The 19,999-nt window shown below is 41.4% G+C and overlaps 3 protein-coding genes across 5 annotated transcripts; 2 read left to right on the top strand and 1 right to left on the bottom strand.

Moving 5' to 3' along the window:
- Positions 1 to 472: 472 nt before the first annotated feature.
- Positions 473 to 3,227, bottom strand: arsia (arylsulfatase family, member Ia). The gene is made up of 2 exons (XM_070837152.1): positions 2,914 to 3,227; positions 473 to 1,871 (listed from the first exon to the last, which is right to left on the bottom strand). Exons 1-2 carry the CDS (start codon positions 3,225 to 3,227, stop codon positions 473 to 475), a joined length of 1,713 nt encoding a protein of 570 aa, XP_070693253.1.
- Positions 3,228 to 10,392: 7,165 nt separating this feature from the next.
- Positions 10,393 to 14,848, top strand: LOC139207144 (uncharacterized protein DDB_G0286299-like). Of its 2 annotated transcripts, none has more exons than XM_070836779.1 (8): positions 10,393 to 10,609; positions 11,227 to 11,279; positions 11,378 to 11,454; positions 11,815 to 11,873; positions 12,008 to 12,182; positions 12,695 to 13,990; positions 14,081 to 14,190; positions 14,310 to 14,848. In XM_070836779.1, exons 1-8 carry the CDS (start codon positions 10,502 to 10,504, stop codon positions 14,337 to 14,339), a joined length of 1,908 nt encoding a protein of 635 aa, XP_070692880.1. In that variant the 5' UTR covers positions 10,393 to 10,501; the 3' UTR covers positions 14,340 to 14,848. The 2 variants fall into 2 exon arrangements, with proteins under 2 accessions (XP_070692880.1, XP_070692881.1); XM_070836780.1 differs by having other exon boundaries at positions 11,230 to 11,279.
- Positions 14,849 to 15,105: 257 nt separating this feature from the next.
- On the top strand, positions 15,106 to 19,948 carry tmco6 (transmembrane and coiled-coil domains 6). Of its 2 annotated transcripts, none has more exons than XM_070837137.1 (13): positions 15,106 to 15,248; positions 15,891 to 15,997; positions 16,072 to 16,184; positions 16,297 to 16,480; positions 16,584 to 16,688; positions 16,952 to 17,043; positions 17,191 to 17,307; positions 17,433 to 17,547; positions 18,240 to 18,420; positions 18,540 to 18,634; positions 18,804 to 18,971; positions 19,093 to 19,200; positions 19,285 to 19,948. In XM_070837137.1, the coding sequence occupies exons 1-13, from the start codon at positions 15,158 to 15,160 to the stop codon at positions 19,306 to 19,308; spliced, it is 1,500 nt and encodes a 499-aa protein (XP_070693238.1). In that variant the 5' UTR covers positions 15,106 to 15,157; the 3' UTR covers positions 19,309 to 19,948. The 2 variants fall into 2 exon arrangements, with proteins under 2 accessions (XP_070693238.1, XP_070693239.1); XM_070837138.1 differs by having other exon boundaries at positions 15,129 to 15,248; positions 15,902 to 15,997.
- Positions 19,949 to 19,999: the final 51 nt, after the last annotated feature.

Raw genomic sequence — 19,999 nt, forward strand, 5'->3', positions numbered from 1 at the left:
TATTCATTATAGATACAAATGGTTGCAGATGGCTTCTCATGGTCATCTTGTCATCCATGTGAAATACAGACATTTTGATTTTATAGAATAACCTTGCATCTTGTACATCAGTCTCTCACACACACAGTGTCCTTGTATGGTGATGAAACACATTTGCTTACATTCCTATATCATCATGTAAGATGGAATCAACTCTCATTCTTCACTACAGAATATTCCATTTAGAGGCACACAATTTTTTCATTCAAAATGGATAAAAACCATTTGAACAATTCATTGGACCTTTTTCATCAATCAGTTCTAGAGAGACAAAACATAAACCTGCAGCTTAACACAATAGCTCCTGCTGGATCTTACAGAAATCTGGTTCCTTGTTCAACATATATAAAAAGATGAAGAAGAACCAACAAACAGAACTATCCATCATATGACCCTCAGGTCTGCTTCTGAACCCTTGTCAGTCATGTCCTTTCTATATCCTGTTGGACATGATCCTCGTGTTGAGTCTCCTGAAAAACGACCTGCTTTTGGACAGTTTAAGCTTCTTCTTCCAATCCTTGTTCTTTTTCTGGTAGACACTGTCCCAGCTGTCCTCCTCCTCATCTCCAACCCAGGGTACCCAGGCCCCTCCATTCAGGTGGGGGTCCGCACGTAGGTCTTCTGATGGGTACCTTACTGGCACCGCAGTGCGATTATAGTACACCAACCTAGCCAGCAGCTCTTTGACAACATCTGGTCTCTGCTCAGAAAGGTCAAACCGTTCATAGGGGTCTCCAGAGATGTTGAAAAGCCACACAGATTTACGGGGTATAGTGTGGCGCTCCAGGTTCCACCAGCTGTTGGGGAAACCTGGAAGCATCTGTGGCGGTGTCCAGTCCCCATAGCCAGGGTCTCCTGTTAGGAGTTTCCAGTCCCCAGCTCGAATAGAGGCCTGCACGGCTGTATTCCAAATCCCATATCCTTTCTGCAGGGAGCCACTGCGTGCATGGTTATACAAAGGGTCAATATTGTGGAGGATCTCCAATCTGGGTGATTCCTTCCCTTCACTGATGGCTTGCCAAACATTGTATCCATCCACCCCCTTGGTCAGGGACTCGTTGCCACCTGCTAATCCCACCAGCGTGGGGTACCAATCGGTGATGTGCACCAAGGCTTTACTCACCCTTCTCTTCTTCCTCAACAGAGGGCTGTGGACGAACCCCAGACCCCGGATACCACCTTCCCAGTAAGTGCCTTTGCGTCCTCTGAGCGGCCAGTTACTGCCGCCAGACAAAGGCTGGCCCCCATTGTCGGTAGAGAAGATGATGACACTATTCTGGTAGTAACCATATTTGCGGAGTGCGTACGTTATGTTACGTACTGCCTCGTCTACAGCTGAGACCATAGCAGCATATTTCCTGCGTGCCACGTTTCCCAGTCCACGGTACGGGTAGATGTACTCCCGCGGAGATTGCAGGGGCGTGTGAACAGCTTGGAAAGAGAGGAAGATGAACAGCGGCTGAGACTGAGGATCATGGGTTGCCAGGATCTTGCGGACTCTCTGTGTGTAGAGATGGGTGGAGTATTTACCCCTCTGACCCCAGGCGACTGACTCCCCCTCATGGAGGTCATAGCCACACAGTCCAGGGCCATCACAGGAGTCGTAGGTGTAGTAGTTGACGCTGCCTGTCAAGGAGCCAAAGTAAGTGTCGAAGCCACGGCGAGTGGGCAGGCACTCCTTCTTGTAGAAGCCCAGGTGCCACTTGCCAACCATGTGGGTGGAGTAGCCGAGCTCCTGCAGTCTCTGGGGGAGGGTGACCTGGTCAAAGGGCAGGCAGTTGGGCTGGCGGGGCCGGATGATGGAGTGCTGCAAGCCAGTGTGAATTTGGTACCTGTAGGGTTAATGGTTAAGAAAACTGTCAGAGGGACAAATATTGTTAATTACTATATTTCAATATCATCAATTATCATAATAAAAAATATTTATAATCAGATATACAAACAGATTTGGTTGGATAATCACACACATGAGGAAGGGACAAGAAGTAAGAGAGGAGGAGAGAGAGGGTGTTGAAAAAGTGTTTCATCTACATGTTCTGTTTTGTTTATTGTCTCAAACTTGACCTGATCTTTATATATATACACTGTTCCCCAGTTGGAATAATTGTTCAATACCCCCAATTTTGTTAAAGCCTGAATACACAGTTTGCAAAGGTTAATTGTGGTTTGAGTTTCACTGTGATATGTTTGGAAGAGTTTGATCAATAAAGTTGAGAAGATATACACTTTATTTATCAAGAATAAATCACATTGTCACAATCATTTCATGAGAAGAGGTAAAAAACATTTTATTCCAACTTTATGGGCAACAGTGTATATGCTGACAGTACTGACATTACGCGTATCATCATATCATAACTGTGGCAGTAAGAAATATTTTATCAAAACTACGATTATGATTTTCAGATCTCATAGTCAGGTTGATGCCGAAGGTTTTAAGCATTCATTTCCATTTTTTCCATCCAATTTTTTTCAGACAATAAAATGTCATTTCACATCTCAGTAGAATCTCAACTCATAAGAAATGACTCATAAGAGGTTCTTCTTTAATGGTTTTGCAGTTATGCATGTTTCAAGCCAAAATAAATGACCATGAGGGCTATTCCACTGCAGTTTATTTTCTCAAAAACACACTCCAAAAGACTAGCCTTTACTACTTTAATGTTTCTTTATATCATATTATTATATTTTTACTTTTATTCTTTTTATTAACGTAAAGAACAATATCCAAAATCTATCTATAATTTCCATTATAATAACGGTATGTTGACAGTAAGCCTTGTTTACATGTGTGTTTCATGTCAATATGAGACTAATAACAGTGAAGCCTTCAGCCAGGCTCAGGTGTAAAAGGCGTAAGGACAAACACTTTACCTGCCGGTGATAAGCTGACTGCGGGACGGGGTGCAGATGGGCTGGATGTAATAACTCTCCAGCTTCACTCCGTCCGCAGCCAGTTTGTCCAAAGCCGGCGTCCTGATATCAGAGCTGTGGTAGCCGATGTCGTTGAATCCCTGGTCGTCTGTCATGATGAAAATGATGTGAGGAGGCTGCGGGGCAGGAGGCATGTCAACAAAAGCTCCATCGGGCTCTATGTCCACCTGGTTAGGGCTCATCAGGTCCCAGGTCAGGTACCCGAGGCTGAGCAGGCTCATCATGGAGAACCCGGTCAGAGCCGTCGTTGCCATGGTTCCTCAGTCAGTGTGGTGCTCAGTCCACTGTCACCAAACCATCCTACAGAGAGGCTGAGGGGGAAATATGTCAAAGACCATCAGATGTGGCAGTTGACCCTTTTACGCGTTTAAAATGGCTGTGAAGCAATCCCAAGCGTGGTCACGTGTCCACAGAGACGCTATACCTCCACCTCACTGACTCTCCAAAGTGCTTCAGCCTCCTTTGAAAACATTTCACTTTCCCTAGTGGTCCTGTTAACCCCGCCCATTTGCCTTGCTGTCTCACTGAAATAACATCAGCCCCCCACCAACCAAAAACACACACACAGGAATGTTGCTACTACATCCAGGTGTTAACAGTGAGTTCACATCTTACATTAGATCTCTTGCAGTGTGACTCTATGATGTCTGGGCAGTAGGCACTGATGTGTTCTCTGATTCATTTGAAAAAGTTTTGATGTGTGTGGGCTTTTTGCAGATGTTCATATTTTCTGCATTTGGTGCAAAAGCAGCTTGAAAAATGAAAGCAGCAAAAAACCTTGCTTCATACACCCTCCTCCTCACTCATGCCATTTCACGGTAATTTGATTTCAATGAACCACATTGCCAACTTTACAAATTACTAGAAAGCAAGAAAAATCATTCCCATCTAACTTAGTTTAGTAAAGGATGACAGACACTCTACAAAAAGACCCTCAGAAAAGCACGGTGTGTGGGGGGCAGTTGGAGTCTGGAGGCAGCTGTGGGGCCCTGAGGGGCCCTGCAGACACAATCACAGGCGCTGTTCAACCACTCCACTCCACTGCATTCACAAACACTCTCTTATTATTCCTGCTGCTTTATGAGTGCTGCAGACCTGAGGAGAGAGACAGAGCAGACTTCCCAGACTCTGATAACATCTCCACCCAGGCGTCACAGAACCACTTTACAAATCATCCAGCGGGTCAACAGAAAGCAGCAGCACTGTACAGTGAACATGTTCCTCCACAGCATCTTATCAGTGGACAGTCAGTTGTTTTACACTGTGACACTCAACATGGGATAAAACTACAACTGTCAGGCTCAGCGAACATTTTATCTCCTGATCCCCTTTGTCCACTGGATCGGGCCTTTATTCTAACCCCATGTGTAGGACTCTGTAGGCCTATTGAATGCAAGAGGCGCTAATATTTTCATGTTCTGCACATTCACTGTAGTATATGTCCGTATATAATTTTCATTTTACAACCTAAACCTTCCAACTCAAGGTCATTGAGATAAAACATGGCCGGCATATATAAATGAGATCTGTTGAAGTCAACGCACTGGAAGGTAAAACACTGCACCTCCCAAATGTTGATATTGGTTACATAGAGACTTGTGGGCATGGAGGTCGCGGTGCAGCCAAAGGACGATTGAGCCTCCCGTAAAAAAGGCACAAAGCTGTGGCCGAGGATGTTTGCCCGGCAGCACAGGCAACTGTGGAGCGCAGCCTCTGAGTTTAAGACAGGTCAAGCTGGGAAAGATAGAGAAGAAAAAATGATTGAGGTGCACTTTTACAGTTTTTACACCCTCATGTTTATTTATGTAGTTTTCTTAGAGGGAGCGGCTTGGATAGAAATCTCACCAAAAACCAGAAAAGCCTGGAGGGGAACATACCTGTGTGAACTGTGAGTGTGTAAAGTAAGTGTGTCCAGGTCTTTTGCAACCTCACTTATGACATGTGACGCATCTCTTTTCTGTTGGTCGGAGGTGTAACAGCAACAACTCTACTTACAACCAACACCACTACAGAAACGGAAGCAGCACACACCGACTCACACATACAGCCCACATAACCATCATGTGGGCTGAGTGCTAGGAGAAGTTGATGGGTTGATACCATAGATGTATTAAAGCTCACATCACACATTTGCTCATCCTTTTTTGACCTCAACCATTAACCAAGAAACAGTTACTGTACAATACACCACGAGCAGAGCTTTCATTGACCCTTAAATGTTTTGTACAAACATCATACTTGGTTTCTGGAAGTTATTTTCAGTCATTTGTTTGCCATGACTTTTCTTGGGCTGCTGCTTGGTGTCAAAATGAGCTAAGAATAAAAAAATATGTTCATTTATTAGAATTCTTGTAAACCACAGCTGTCTAATTCCAGTAATAGCATGATTAAAACATCGTTTGTGGTCATGTCAGGTGAGAGAAGAAGAAGAAAAAGAATCTCTCTCTCCTTTAATGAACCACTCGTGCTGAGTTGCCTTTGACCCATATGTGAGTCAGTCTGCAGATCACATTCTCAGACTCTTATTTAATGCTTTTCATCTCTTTGATCACGCTCTCCTGCTGCCCTAAATGTAAATGTTTTCAAACCAATTTCCTCACTGTACATGGCTATATATCAAAGAGTAGGGTTTTTAAAGGAACACGTGTCTTTACTAAATGGAGATTTAAACAAACTTGAGATCGGGCTACATCAGAGAGTATCTGAGTTGTGTTTAACTGTACTGTGACCATCTGTGGTGTGTTTGTTGGTTGTGCATTACCCTCCTAATTTAAGAAGTTTCTTCCATTTGATGTGAACAGAGCGTCGAGGAACAGCATAAATTCAACAACACTTCCGTTTTTTGTATTTATTAATTGAAAGTGGATTTATAAATCACAATTAAAGTGTGTGTTCATTTAGAAGGAGTTCCCTAAGCAAGAGAGGTTGATGAAAGAAGTTAGGTCAAGGCACTGGTAGCTTTTTAAAAAAAAATCTTATGCTGACCTTTCACCTATTCTTCTGTGTCTGTGTTAATATTTTCTGTCAGGTCAAGGAGAGCTCTATGAACAAAAAAACAAAAGGACTATATACTTATGCATGCTATTGTGTAACGTTAACCAACTCATAATCTCCAAACAAATAAACAGAAACACCGAAACACACGCTCACAGCCACTTCTCATTTTCACGTCACCTTCCAACCAGATTCTGAGACTTTTTCTGAGGATCCATGTAATGAGTTGAAAGGGAAGCAGAGACTGGAGGGGGTGCTGCTGCTGCTGCCGCTGCTGCTGCTCTGTGTTGGTCAGCACCAGATGTTGGCTTTGGCTAAAGGAAGAGGTGCTGTTACTGAATACGGCAGCTCCCCTTCACCATGAACACTACCCCCTTTCTAATCAACGCAGCCCTGCCAGTAAACCTGCACATTACTTCCCCTCTTACCCCAATTTTCTAATCTGAGTAAGACTGGATGGAGGTTTTCTTTCTTCCTGTGCGCCAACCACCGAGCCAAAGACCTTCACTTCAATAGAACTGTATTAAGCTTGTCGCCCCTCTACTATGTACAAGAGTACCTTTGTTTCTAGACTTTGCTCAACATCTCTTTTTCTCATCTGTTATCATCAGTTCATTGAACCAGGAGTAATTCTGGGGGGAAAGGCACTCATCTTTCTCTCTTGGTTCAGTGCAATTGAATTTAACAGGTTTGATGTAAATGCATCATGTTTTGTGGAATTTCAAGCTGAATAACCAAAATATCAGATGGCGGAAATCTGTACAGTAAGTTAAGCTTTGGTTCGGTTAGTTAAGCTTTGGCTAGCTTTCCCTCTACACAGCTCTCTTTGGCTGTCTAGTTGGCTGTTTCTCTGTAACAAAGTGTAATAAGTGAGTGCAGAAACTATACAGCCAGAGTCACATTTATTGTGATTTGCTGCCTTGCTTTTCTTGCTCTGTTATATAATCTAATTACTACAATTTTAAAAAGCAGTTTTTTAAAGATTTATATGACATTTTGTCTCAAAGGACCTGATTCACGTCTTAACTTTGACAAAATACAAGTAGCAGTTTTGCATTTGAAGAGATGATAAGATAAATATATGCTAATAGAATCCCAGATCTTCACACTCTATCTGTGAATGGGTGTGTGGATGTGGTTTAACGTGGCAGCGTCAACAGCCGCACCCTTCACCATCAGTGGAGATGCAGTGCAAAAAACAAGCATTTGTATATAGAGGTTAAAAAACACTTGAAAATTAGCTAGATGAAGAGGCCGTTTTAACATCCACACATCTTGCCACTCCAGGTGGGACCTCACAGGTGCGACGGCAGTCCAGCACTGGCCTCGGCCCCTGACAGGAGGTGTGTTTGATTTGGCTCTTGCGGAGCCGCAGCAGCACCTGGGCAGGAAGGCCAGACACAGCACTTCATTATGACCCCCCAGCAAAGCCACCTGGATAGAGGTCTGAACAATCACTTTGGGACTTTGTGTGCAATTTCTTCAAAGGGCTCTTACTTTTTAATTCATGACTAATTAGATTAATTGACATATCTTTAAGAATGAGATATTAATACTTCATTAAAAACAGCTTTTAAAAGGCAGCACTGACAGATTGTGACACATTAAAGGTCCTCACTAATAATAAATTCCACTGGGTGTAGTTGTAGGTAATTACCTGCAGAGTGAGCACAGATGTGAGCTGCTAAATGTGTGGAATGTAAAGTAGATTTATTTCCTGTGAAACAGAGTGCCATTTACAAGGGAGGGTAACCTGTACAAATATCCTAGTCATTTCTACTGCAAAATGTCATCAAAGCCACAGGAAATGCTCTGCTTCTTTTTTCTTGTGCTCAAGGATGCAAAATTATTCAGCCTCCTCTGTCTCTGCTTCATTCCTTAACAGCTATGTAGTATAACACATCAATTATTGGTTCAATAGGGTATCTATAGAGGAAAATGGGCTACGGAAATATTACATTTCTCATTTTACAAATAGTTATTACTCATAAAACCATGGTGGTCTGACCCATCAACACTGAGTCAGCCTCATAACCAGCTCGTTTTGCCAAACCTATGGTGTGCATGTCGTGTATGTGTGTTTGGGGGAAGAGTGGCTGTGGAAGACGGTGAAATCAAGTTTGCTGAGACCCACTGAGCACTGACGTTGAGTTTGGAATACATACTGCTTTCCTTTCCTGGTTTTGCTCCATGAATAGAACTCTTTCAGCCATTTGCTCCTGCTGACCCTCTGCTTACCCAAAACTCTCCTTTAGTTTGACCCAAGGTCTCAACACCAGCTCTCTCATATCCACTGCCTGGCAGCCTGTTGTGTCCAGACTCCAAACCGACCAGCAGAAAAGAAGTCATGCTTTTATCCAAGTACAGCTGACTGAAGGGAGATCCTGGTAGCTTTTGTTGCTTTGTGTCTGCTTTGTCAGTTTTACTGGATACTTTGTGGATCATCGTTCTGTGTATTCGAAGGATGTTTCTCTAACATAAAGATATTTTAGAAGAAAGCTTGAGTCAAGGAACCTAGAGCCACAAACGTTCCAGATGGCAGCCAGAAGAGACAAGAAAGGGTGGTTTATTTTAGGACTTACAGGATAATATTGGTGCTATTTCCTTAAGTATGAGCCAGTGGTGTATGTTGGCCCTCTCCTTTATTTTCTCACCTTTTAGCGTGTGCACACTTACTTTGCTGGCTATGAAAGAAACCATGTGCCACCACCCATTTTTGAACTATGTTACAAGCACCTTTAACAAGGACAGGCAGTCAACCCCAAAGAACATGCTGACTCAATCCATCTATCTATTTGCTATTGGAAGAATCCGCAAGAAGTTAGCACTAAAACATAATCCCCTCACAAGCATTTCCTGCGGTGGAAAATAACTGAGCACATTTACTCATGCACCCTATAAGTAATTGGGAGGTACTTGTATTATATTCTTAAGCTACTCAGTGCGAAAAGTCCTGAAGAAGCAATAACATTTTTCAATATCATCTTTCCCTGACGATTTGGCTCTGAACAAGTCCAGCAAACGGCTAGCAACTAGTCATGTCACTTCCGCAGTCCACGAGTACAATAGAAGTCTTCCGGAGTGTCGCTACTCTCTCTTTCAAAGGCGCTGGCTTGAACGATTATAAGATATCAGTCCTAACTAAGCTTTGCACTCAGTGCTGTGATCTGTAAATATACAGTTAACTATTGTACTTACCAAGACATCTTTTTCTGGCACTGAAAAGACAGAAAGACGCAGTCTGATTGGTCGAATGAAAGGGGCCTTCTGATTGGCTGAAAGAAAGAAGCAATCTGATTGGCTTTTTGTCTGAGGTCGCTATTCAACCTCATGTGTATGTGTATTAGTGCAGCTGAAAAGAAGCTCTATCTTTATTTACTTTACATAGAGGGATGTAGACTGTAAATAATGTGGGCTTTTGACAAACTAAAAAAAAAGTCTTTAAATACATACAGTATTTGAGCAAGGAAGCACACAACAACATCAACTATTTTCCCTGAACCTCAAAGCAAAAAAAGGCAATATCATTACAAAATTACTTGTATGTAGTGTTTTACTCTGAAAACAGGTGATGCTTATTAAACATGATTCTAGAGTTCACATTACACACATCATGTACATTGACATACAGCCTGGACGAAGACAAGTCATTAGTCTAACCCATAGGTCACTAGCTGGCGGACCGCGGTCCGGATCCGGACCCAGACGCCATCTTTTACGGACCCAGACCTCTTATCAATAAATTATAAGAGGATTTTAAGTTTGACGATGCGCCTCCATTTTAACCGGCGCAGCTTTTTCAGTGTTTACGGCATTGGTTGAGCAGATCAGGAAACGCACAGACCAATTGCATTCGAGTTAAACCATCCCATGTGACGCTACGTGATTTGAGATTAATATGTCGTAAAATTGGTTGAGACTGTTCAGTCAAGATGTGACAAAGAAAAAGGGACAAGCTGCTGCTTAACTTTATTTTTCTCAAGAACTTTATTTTAAGATGCACAGTTATTCAAAAACTATTTTATTTATTTTCTCTTATTCCTAAATGCAGCCCTTCTTTTACTTAATGAGACAAGACCGTTATACCGTATCTACAGTATCATGTATCTGTTCACTTAAATGTTAAGTGACAATAAATATTGTTTTTGAATAATACTGAATTTATTTGATTTGGCAGTCAGTTATTGATTACATGCATACAACTACTAGGCTACATCAACATATATCACACTAACTCAAGTTAGACATTACGATGTTCCGGACCTTTGCTTTAATCCCATTTCTCTGACTGGACCTTTTTTAATTTTAGTTGAATAACCCTGCTGTAGAAGTTGCTTCACAGAAGTACTACAGCTCCCATGGTGCATTGCAGCGGCAAACTGAACGACATCCTGAGGTGAAAGTTGACCGGGCTCACATGCGTGTTTTACTGGAGTAGAAGTGACTCTGAGCAGCATGCGGCCAACTTTAAGATGAAAATACTTCTAGTCGTTACTCATTTGTGTTTATTTGTCGCTTTCTTCGTGTGTCGAGTATGTCTGTGAACGCATCAAAGCACGAGCTGATCCAGCTCATCTACCGCCATTTGAAGGAGCATGGTTTCCACTCAGCTGCCGATGAGCTACAGAGGCACAGCCCACAGGTCAACACTGCCACACACACACACACACACACACACACACACACACACACACACACAGACAATTTTACAGTGTGGAAAAGGGCAACAGTGATTAGTAACTTTTCGCAGAGACTAGTTATGTGCATTAACAGGCTGCGTTATGACTGTCACCTCCTGTTTACTAAACCAATCTCCTCTGTCGCACCACACGTTGAGCTATCTTATCGTTATGAGCACCTCTGCTGACGTGCTTTTTTTTTATTGTGTGATAACTGTGCTTACATGCACCTTTTCCCTGCTAACTCCCACACTGCTCTTTGAAGTTGTTTCCACTTTTCTCACTGTGTTATTTGTGTGCATACTGTACATGTTTTTTGCAGGGAAGCTCCTTTAGGATAGATAATTGTCGGTCTCTCGTGGCCCAGTATTCACTGGAGATTAGGCATGCAGCTTGATCCCACTAAATGTTTGTCCACATTACAAATAGGAGAAAATAAAGGTAATGTCACGTGTATATGCAGACACTCTTGTTCCAGGCCTGCCTGCTGTCCAGATCATCATATTATTTCATCAGTTAAAATAGTGATAAATTGCTTCCAGTCAGTCAATTGTATAATTTCTTGTTTTGATCCATGCAGCAGGATACACAAGTATCTGCATCACTACTGGACATCTACAGTTCGTGGTTAAAGTGAGTTTCTCAGTTCCATGCAGAAATCAAACCAATTTCATTGACTGAAGTGACTCAGTGATGGGATACATGCTGAGTGTTGTTCTTACTCCTGTCAGTGACTCAAAAAAGAAAAAGCAGCTGGACTTGACCAAGCTCTCCAGTTTTGAAGACAAAGGAAGGACTCCAGCTAAGAGTATGGCTGTTTTTCTTTCCTAAAACCTGAAATACACAGCATGAAAAGGGCTCAGTGAGGTTTTTTGCTTTTTCTTCTTCTGTTTCAGTTTCATTACTATTCTGCCTCCAACTTGTTTTAGGACATAGAAACTTTTTTAAGATGTACTGTACTTTATGCAATGTTCCTGAAACTTCAAAACAAGTTAAGAGAAGTTTAAGGTTAGTTAAGTTAATTGATTCTATGCAGAGGTGCTGCAGCAGCATCTCTTTTAGTAGGTTTTTGTAATTTGAGAAGAAATTAGTGCAGAAGTTGTCTTTTTCTATTTTCATTATGCACATGAGCCCATTTTAACCCATTCTACACACATTTTGTGTCCAGCCACATCAAAGAAAAGGAAAGATAAACCTGCAAAAAAATCAGAGACACCAAAAAAGAAGGTGAGTTTCTATTTTGTTTGTTTTTTTGTTGTTTTTTGTAGGTATTTTCTTGTTTTTTCAGTACACTAGTTTAGTTAGCAGTTTAAGAGCTGGTCCTGGTTAAGTAGCTAGTCCTTCTTTTTTGTTTTTCATAGACTGTTGCAATGAAAAGGAAAAAAGTTGAAGGTAAATCTGGAGAAAAGGTCATCAAGGCCAAGAAATCAAAGACCCAAACAAAAGCCAAGGTTGTGGCTGCTGGAGGAGAAGATTCAGACTCTGACAGCAGTTTGGATGTGGAGAAATGGAAGAAACTGGTTCTGCAGATGACAGGTAGGTAGGTGTGTGTGTGTGTGTGTGTGTGTGTGTGTGTGTGTGTGTGTGTGTGTGTGTCACTGATGGCAGCATTTGTGAGCAGGTGTATATTTTCCTGTCCTGACTTGTGGATAGTTTAGAAAGAAAACGCCACATTTAGAAAGTTCATTGTATTAAGCGACTGGTAATATTAAGACAAAGCGCCAAAACAATGTAGATAGTCAGATATAGGACTCCAGGTTAAAGGAAAGATTGGTGCTTTGGAGTGGATTTAACACTGGAAAGAAGCTGAATTAAGGGTGGAGAGGTAGGAGAGTAAAGAGTTGGATCATTTCACGTAAAGGGAGAAAGACAACCACCAGATGGGACAGCAGCACCCATGAACAACCTCTCCATGGAAAACAGTGATTTCATACAAACAGAGCTGTGTACAGTAGCTGTGAGGTTGTTACTGATGTTTTTCCTTTTATGCATCTGTGCCACCTAGCCATGTTTGTTCAATGTCTTCACCATGTTTACTCTGTCCGCAGAGGCTGACGTAGCCAAGATGGACACCATCGATGCTCTGGACACTTCAGCACCACAACCCAAGAAAACGAGAGTGAGGAAACCCCGCACTAAGCCTGTCGCAAAAAAAACAGACACTCCTGTTCAACAGAGTAATGGGTCGGTTGAAAAGAACGAAAACGTGGGGGAGAAAGCAGTGATAGACACACCAGTGAAAATCGGCAAACCTAAGAAGAGCAGGCCCAAAAAGGCAGCACCTGTGACCCCCCCTGCTACCCCGAGCCAAGAGCAAAACACCAATGCTGTAGAGGGGAGACCAGCGGTGTCCACTCCCTCCCCATCAAAACAGGCACCAAAGACAGAGAAAAGGAAAGTTATGACTCCCAGCGAGGAAAAACCTGATGAGGCAACGTCTGAGCCCAAGAAGAAGAAGAAGAAAAACAGGGAGATGTCTGAAGAAAATACAAAAGAGACTGTTGAAGATGGAAAAGAGAGAGAGAGTGAAGAGGAAAAGAAAAAGAAGGAAGAAGTCACAGAGCAAGAGTTTGGTGATAAACCGACAGACATGAAGAAAAAGACAAAAGGAATAAAGGGAGCAAGCAAACAGAATGAGGCTGAAAAAGAAATAATGGAGACAAACAAACATGGGATTGTTGAGAATGAGGAAATATCAGAGCCAGTAGTGCAAGAAAAGAAAGCCAAGAAGAAGAAAAAGGAAAGAACTGATAGTCAGGAGAATTTAGAGCAAACAGCAGAAGAAAAGAAAGTAAAGAAAAAGAAAACGCCAGCTGATGGTGAGGAAAATTCAGAGCAGACAGCTGAAAAAGTAAAAGAAGATATAAAGCTGATAGGTGAGGAAAAGAAATCAAAGAAGAAAAAGACAGCTGGTAGTGAGGAAAAATCCAAGCAAAAAGTTGAAGACAAAGAAAGCACAGAGCCAATAGCTGCAGAAAAGAAAGCAAAGAAGAACGAAGAGGAGACTGCTAATACTGAAGAAAATTCAGAGCAGACAGTTAAAAAAAAGAAGGCAAAGAAAAAGAAAAAAGAAAATCCTGATGAAAACCAGTCTGAGCAGATAGTTGAAGAGAAGAAAAAGAAAAAAAAGGACAAAGCTGAATGCAAAGTGGAGATGTCGGAACAGATAGCTGAAGAAAATACAACAATGAACGAGAGCAATGACCGAGAGAAAAAGTCAGAGCAGATTACTGCAGTGAAGAAGAAGAAAAAAGACTCATGGATGAAAAATGAGTCAGCTGACGCAGAGCCACTACCTCCATTCAACCCTGAGACACCAAGTCCTCCAACAGAGAAGAAGAAAAGTGAGTAGATATCTCAGACCAGTCGTGACCAGATGCAATTTAACTGTCTCTGCGAGTTTGTATCCACTTTTTCATTTTTCATTCTCTCAGAGAAAAACAAGTTGAAATCACCTGAAGTCCCAGAAACACCTGCAGTTCCTGTCCAGGATGCTGCAGCCTCACAAACCCTCCAGACACCCTCAAGTGACACCCACAAAAAGGTATCCCAATAACACACTGGTCAACTTGGAATAACTTATTAGTTTGAGCGCCACATGATAATTCCTCCGTAACTCACATCTCTTTTTAAATGTTTGACTTTTTCTTTAATTCTTCACAGAAAAAGAAATCCAAGAGCACTGAGTCATGAAGATGAGTGGTCCTCCATCGCTGCAGAAGCAAAGGATGAAAGCATCACATCCTCTCCATCCACTTTCTAATCATATTTTAATGATCAGATGGATCTCTTAAGACTGTAAAGAGAAAATTATTTTTTATTTTGGTACACGTGTGGTATACGATGTCGCCGCTGTTGTTTTTTTTACTTAGGCTTTTTTATGATACTGCCATTGTAATGGTATGAATATGTAGAAGGGACTGACAACTTTTTGTTTCGTGGAATGATCCCACTCGTATTTTGTGAAATTCAGTCATTGATTGAACAGAAAAATCTTACACACGTTATCTTTCAGACTCAGGAAGGTTTCCCATGCTAGTGCTGAATCTTAATTTGTTGTCAATAGTAGCCTAGTAACTACTAGCTACCACAACATTTCATTTTATGATTAGTTTTATATCTATTCAAAAAAATGTGGGAAACATTTAACAGCCTGTTTTGGTTTTGGGTTAAATTTCTATGTTTATGAAAACTGTTTTTAAAAAGTGTTTTAAATGTTTGATAAAGCTTTTATAAATTCACTGTACAGTATGCTTTTAATACAAATTAAACTCCATTATGTGTGTTTTTTTAAATCCTGTGCCTGTCTGAAGTCTTTGAAGTTGATTGTTGTGGACAGAGGGGCAGAACTGTGTCTCTGCCGTGTGTGACCGACAGGTGGCGCTGCTGTGGCGTGCTGAGGTCAGACAAACCACCGAAGAAGAAGGTCAACTTCCGCTTACAGTGACGTCCACCGACATGAAATAAAGCTTCACTGTTTTCATGCAAGTTATCGACCTCAAAATAACTAAATGTGGAGGTTAAACAAAGTTCACCACAAAGCTAGCAAACAAGGCGACAGCCTGGAGGAGCTCAGGTTAAAGAGGCGAGAGCACGAGAAAGGTGAGTCTCTTTTAGCGCTAAAATACGATGTTTATTAGTAACTTAAGTGCGTGATTAAGTCAAAGGTTAAACAACAAACCAACGTAACTTACTGACAATTTAAAAACTCCGGTGAGCAGGGTTTAAATTGACATTAACGTCGGTTACTGTAGCGTTAAAGGTTAAAGTATTTAGCTAACAGTAATCTGATAACAAAGCATACAGTTATTTATCACCGCTGCTGGCTAAGTTCATATTTACCTGTTATATTTGATATAAATACGGCACCTACAAAAATATATCTTCGTATGACATTTGGTAACTTTTCTGTCATAAAATGTTAAATATTAATGTTTGTGTTATGATTTCTGAGGGGAGAAAAGTCATTTAGATAAAGGCAAACTAGCCTGGGTCCATTCACTATTAATGTCACAGCTGTCAAGACAAGAAGATAACGCTATCAGCCTATACAACAAAGGACAAAGTAATCCAATATTTAATCGTGATATTAAAGCCATTGTGACATCCTTATCCTTAAGTCAATGTCAGTGTCTTGCTTGTACTACATCTTCACACTGAACAGCTCAGTGTGATAGGCTACAGATGACTGAAGCAGAAAGTGATGTGATGTGATGTGATGTGTGTCTGTGGTAATTGCTGCAGCTCTGAGACAGGCCCGCAGAGACAGACAGCTTGTGAGCAAGAGACTCCTGCTGAATGAAGATGAGGACCAGCCGGAGCCCACCATGGACACTAACACAGCAGAACAGGTGAGACAGACGCAGTGATAGATAATGGTAGGTCAAGTAAAACTTGCCATCTGATCGGCTTATCATTTCCCCAGGACATGGTCACTTTGTTTCACAATCTTCAACACAGTGGGCCGGAGAGGGAGGCCCACCTGAAAGCCTTGAGTAAAGCCCTGCGTGACCCATCAGCACAGCTCACCTTCATCAAGTAGGGTGGTAACTTTTGTTGCCACATCAAATTACTTTAACTGATGTTTTTGGCATTTGTATCTCTGGTTTATTATGTGTTGTGTCTGTGTGCAAATCTGTCTTCTGTCTAGGAAGGAGAACAGCATGCATCTTCTGGTTAGCCTCCTCACTGGCTCTAATGCTACATGCCGTCTGCAGGCAGTTCGGTGTCTCCATGAGTTGTCTCACTCTCCCCACAACAATGTGGCGCCAGCCTGTCTGCCTGCCACCCCCTACCTGCTCACCTACCTGTCTGGCCAGAGCACAAAGTTCACTGTGAGTACCCACTCATACCAGGCAGTGTGTAATGTTATAATCAAATATTGCAGGATTGTTTTTTTTTTTAACTTTCCATGTGTGTATGTTCATGTGAACACAGGAGCTGTGTCTCTACACACTGGGTAATTTATTCCCAGACAGTGATGTTGTAAAAGACAAACTCGTGGCACAGGGAATCATACCAGCTCTGGCAAACTGTATAGAGGTAACGTTACAAGATTTCTGTCTTGTTTTGTTGTACTGTCTTGTTGTACTAACACCTCAGCTTTGAACACTTCTACTTTGAAGAAGTAAACCAATATCTTCACTGTGCCCTGTAAGATGTCTGTCAAAAAATTTGTAGAATTTGTGCGACAAAACTGAATCAAAATTAAATTTTCAACATTGCCTTGAACTGATGTCACGTAAGGTTAAATGAAGTGAAGTTAACGTGTTTCTTGATGTTTCTGCATCTGTGTGTGTGTTCAGAACCAGAGACATAACCTTGCGGTGGTGGAAGCTGTGGGCTTCACCCTCTCTCAGCTCCTCCAGGTCAAAGATGCTGCAGAGAAAATAATCCCGTAAGCACTCCATTGACACACCAGGTCATCTCTCCGTTCTCTAGATTGCTGTTCTCTCAGAAAATGTTACAATCATTTCTCATGTGAGGCATTGCTCACATTAAACACTGTTGTCAGCTGTATACTCGCCTTACTCTGTGTCTGCAGGACGGTCCTGGCCTCCAGCATACCTTCACACTTGTTATCAGTCCTGACGCCTGACCCCAAGTTTGGGCTGGCACCTGCCATTGAGTGTGCGTGGTGTCTCCACTACCTCACATGCAGGTGAGAGAGGAGGATATAATCAGCAGGGGTTAACAGTCTGTTATAATTACTCAGTTGACATTACATATACTTGCTCCAAAACATAAATACTAATGATGACGTGTCTCTCTTCTGTCACTCCAAAGCATTGAGGATAACAGAGTGCTGTTGGCTCATAGGGCCATGTTGCAGTGCAGTTCCCTATTAGTATCATTGGGTGGTGCTGTGGCTTCAGGAAACAAAGAAGAAGGAATGGAGCTGGTGAGGAATTGAATAGATGAAATCTGATATCTCAGTATGTTTGTTGCTTTTCAAACCTCTTGTTTTTTTGTTGTTGTTTGTTCTGTTCTATTTTTATTTGCTTAAAACAAATGATGTGTACTAGTATGTTTCACTGCTGACGATAGGGCCACAAGTGTGGTTGATTTCTTACTTTCCAATTCCCCATTCCTCTGGTTTCAGAGCATGTCAGTGACTGTAAATATGCTTGAGACAGGTAATCCATCACAGTAAACAATTAATGGTTTTATTCACGTGTTCATTTGTTTTATCAGAAATATGCTGTCATTGTCATCGTAAAGTATCTGCATGCCGTTCTTTGTTGGTTAAATTCCTCCAAATAATATCCAAAAATTTTAATTATGGGACTAATTTTGCTTTTAGTTGTTTTCTGCATCACCCAGACTGTAAAAAAAGTTTTTAAAACAATATTGACTTCATTACAGTGACTAAAGAAAGGAAAAAATGTCTTATTTTGATATATAAATAAATAAAGGTGAGTAAATAATCGCTGTGATCAATTACTTATCAAAAGGGACTGATCTTCACACTGAAAGGCAGAAAATCAAAGACTAATGAGCCACAGTGTCAAGCATATGTTAAATAAATACATGGTAAAAGCAGTATGGTATTGAAGCTGACACAGAGATTTGCAATGTGTTCTTTTTCTCCAGCTCATCTTTCCTCTGCTGAGGTGCGTAGGAAACCTCCTCTCCTTCTGCCCAGTGGAGGACCTGACCACTCAAGTTGGCGACCATCATATTGTGGCTGCTCTGTGTGCACTTCTTGAGGCCTACCTGCAGACCCAGCCGGCCTTGGCTAGAGAGAGTGCCTGGGTTCTCAACAACCTCACAGGTTTGAATATAAAGTCACACCTTATCTAAAGAGATAGACTGTGGATTTTGTATCTGAATGTTGTTATGTTTCGTATTCATGGGGTCTGTTCCAATGCATTGTCCTTCTCACTGCCACAGCTTACTCCAGTGCTTTCTGCTCTGCTCTGCTGACTCTCAACTTGGTCCCTGGACTGATCCAACTCCTCCCCTTCTCTCAAGGCATCAACACCATGGTCTGTGCAAGCTAAATCCAAACTTGATACAGTTGCTTTCATATAGTATTTCACTGTCATTGTAGCACTTGATGATGCACAATGTGTTTGCTCTGCTTCTCATATCTTTGGAATAATGTTTTTCACATGTTGCACATCTCACTGGTCCATGGCCACTTGTTTTACTCAGATCCTCAGGGTTCTAGCAAATATTGCCCACAACAGAAAAGAGTTTTGTGTCCAGCTGGCCAATCTCGGACTGCTGTCTGCACTCTGTGCCACACTTAAAATGGCCGACCAGGAGATGGTGACCCTGAGCATGGATGTCCTGTTCATGCTGGTAGTTAGTGGTCCACAGGTAAATTAGTAAAACCTTTGACTATTATGCTGAGTAGAAACAATCAAACCAGAGATTGATGAGATTTTACCAAGCTACTGTAGTTGCACCACCTTTTAAAAGATTTATGTCTTCCCTTTAGGTGGCCGAGGAGTTTGTGAGGCATGGCGGCCTGTCAGTATTAGAAGCCACCCAGTACAACAGCGAAGGAGAGATTAGACAAAGAGCAACATATCTCCTGAAGACTTTGGTATAGTTTGGTTTTGATTTTTTTTGATGATTTTGGACTGATTCAGAATTTTAAAAATGACTGATATCATTTGTTGTGGTGCAGGAGGAAAACATCTCGTGTTCCTGAACCAATGGGAGGTGTATCAATTCACACCCATGGGGTCCAGTGTGTCATTAAACACTGATTACATGGGGACAAGAATGCAGGACTTATTGTTTACTTTTTGCAATCTTTATAAAACACTGTTATTTAAATTGTTTTTGATACCTTTTTGAATATGATCCACTGGTCGTTTGATATTCATCATCTTCTGTGTTATCAGTGGTACTTTGAAATATGTAAAGATGAAATGTGTTTTTAATACCCAAGACTCTATCCTTACACTCATTCACAAACCTCTCACATGTTTATTTCTCTGTTCCATATTGTGCCACCAATAATATTTGATGTATTTTTGCTCATCAAAGTCTGTAATTTTTTTCTCCCGCTGTATGCACAGAGGAGGGGTTTATTTAACTAACTTTGAATATCTAAAATGAGCCTAATGTGAAAGCACACCTATGGATTTTGTGATCATGACAGTTTTTAAGAGTATTATGTATTTTGAGCCAATAAATCATCCAATAAATTAGAAAATATCATCTTCATAACGTTCACAAATGTAGAACTGTTTTTGAGTGTAAGATATTCTCTGGGTAACAATATTTGTAAGTCTTATTTAGTTTTACCATTAAATTCTAATAAAAGAAATCATCAGAACAGAATGATGTATGTCCATCACACATTCCTATTGTGTTTTAATGCATTGCAAGAGATG

This window comes from Pempheris klunzingeri, chromosome 9 (assembly GCF_042242105.1).
Source record: "Pempheris klunzingeri isolate RE-2024b chromosome 9, fPemKlu1.hap1, whole genome shotgun sequence".
NCBI lineage: Eukaryota > Metazoa > Chordata > Actinopteri > Acropomatiformes > Pempheridae > Pempheris > Pempheris klunzingeri.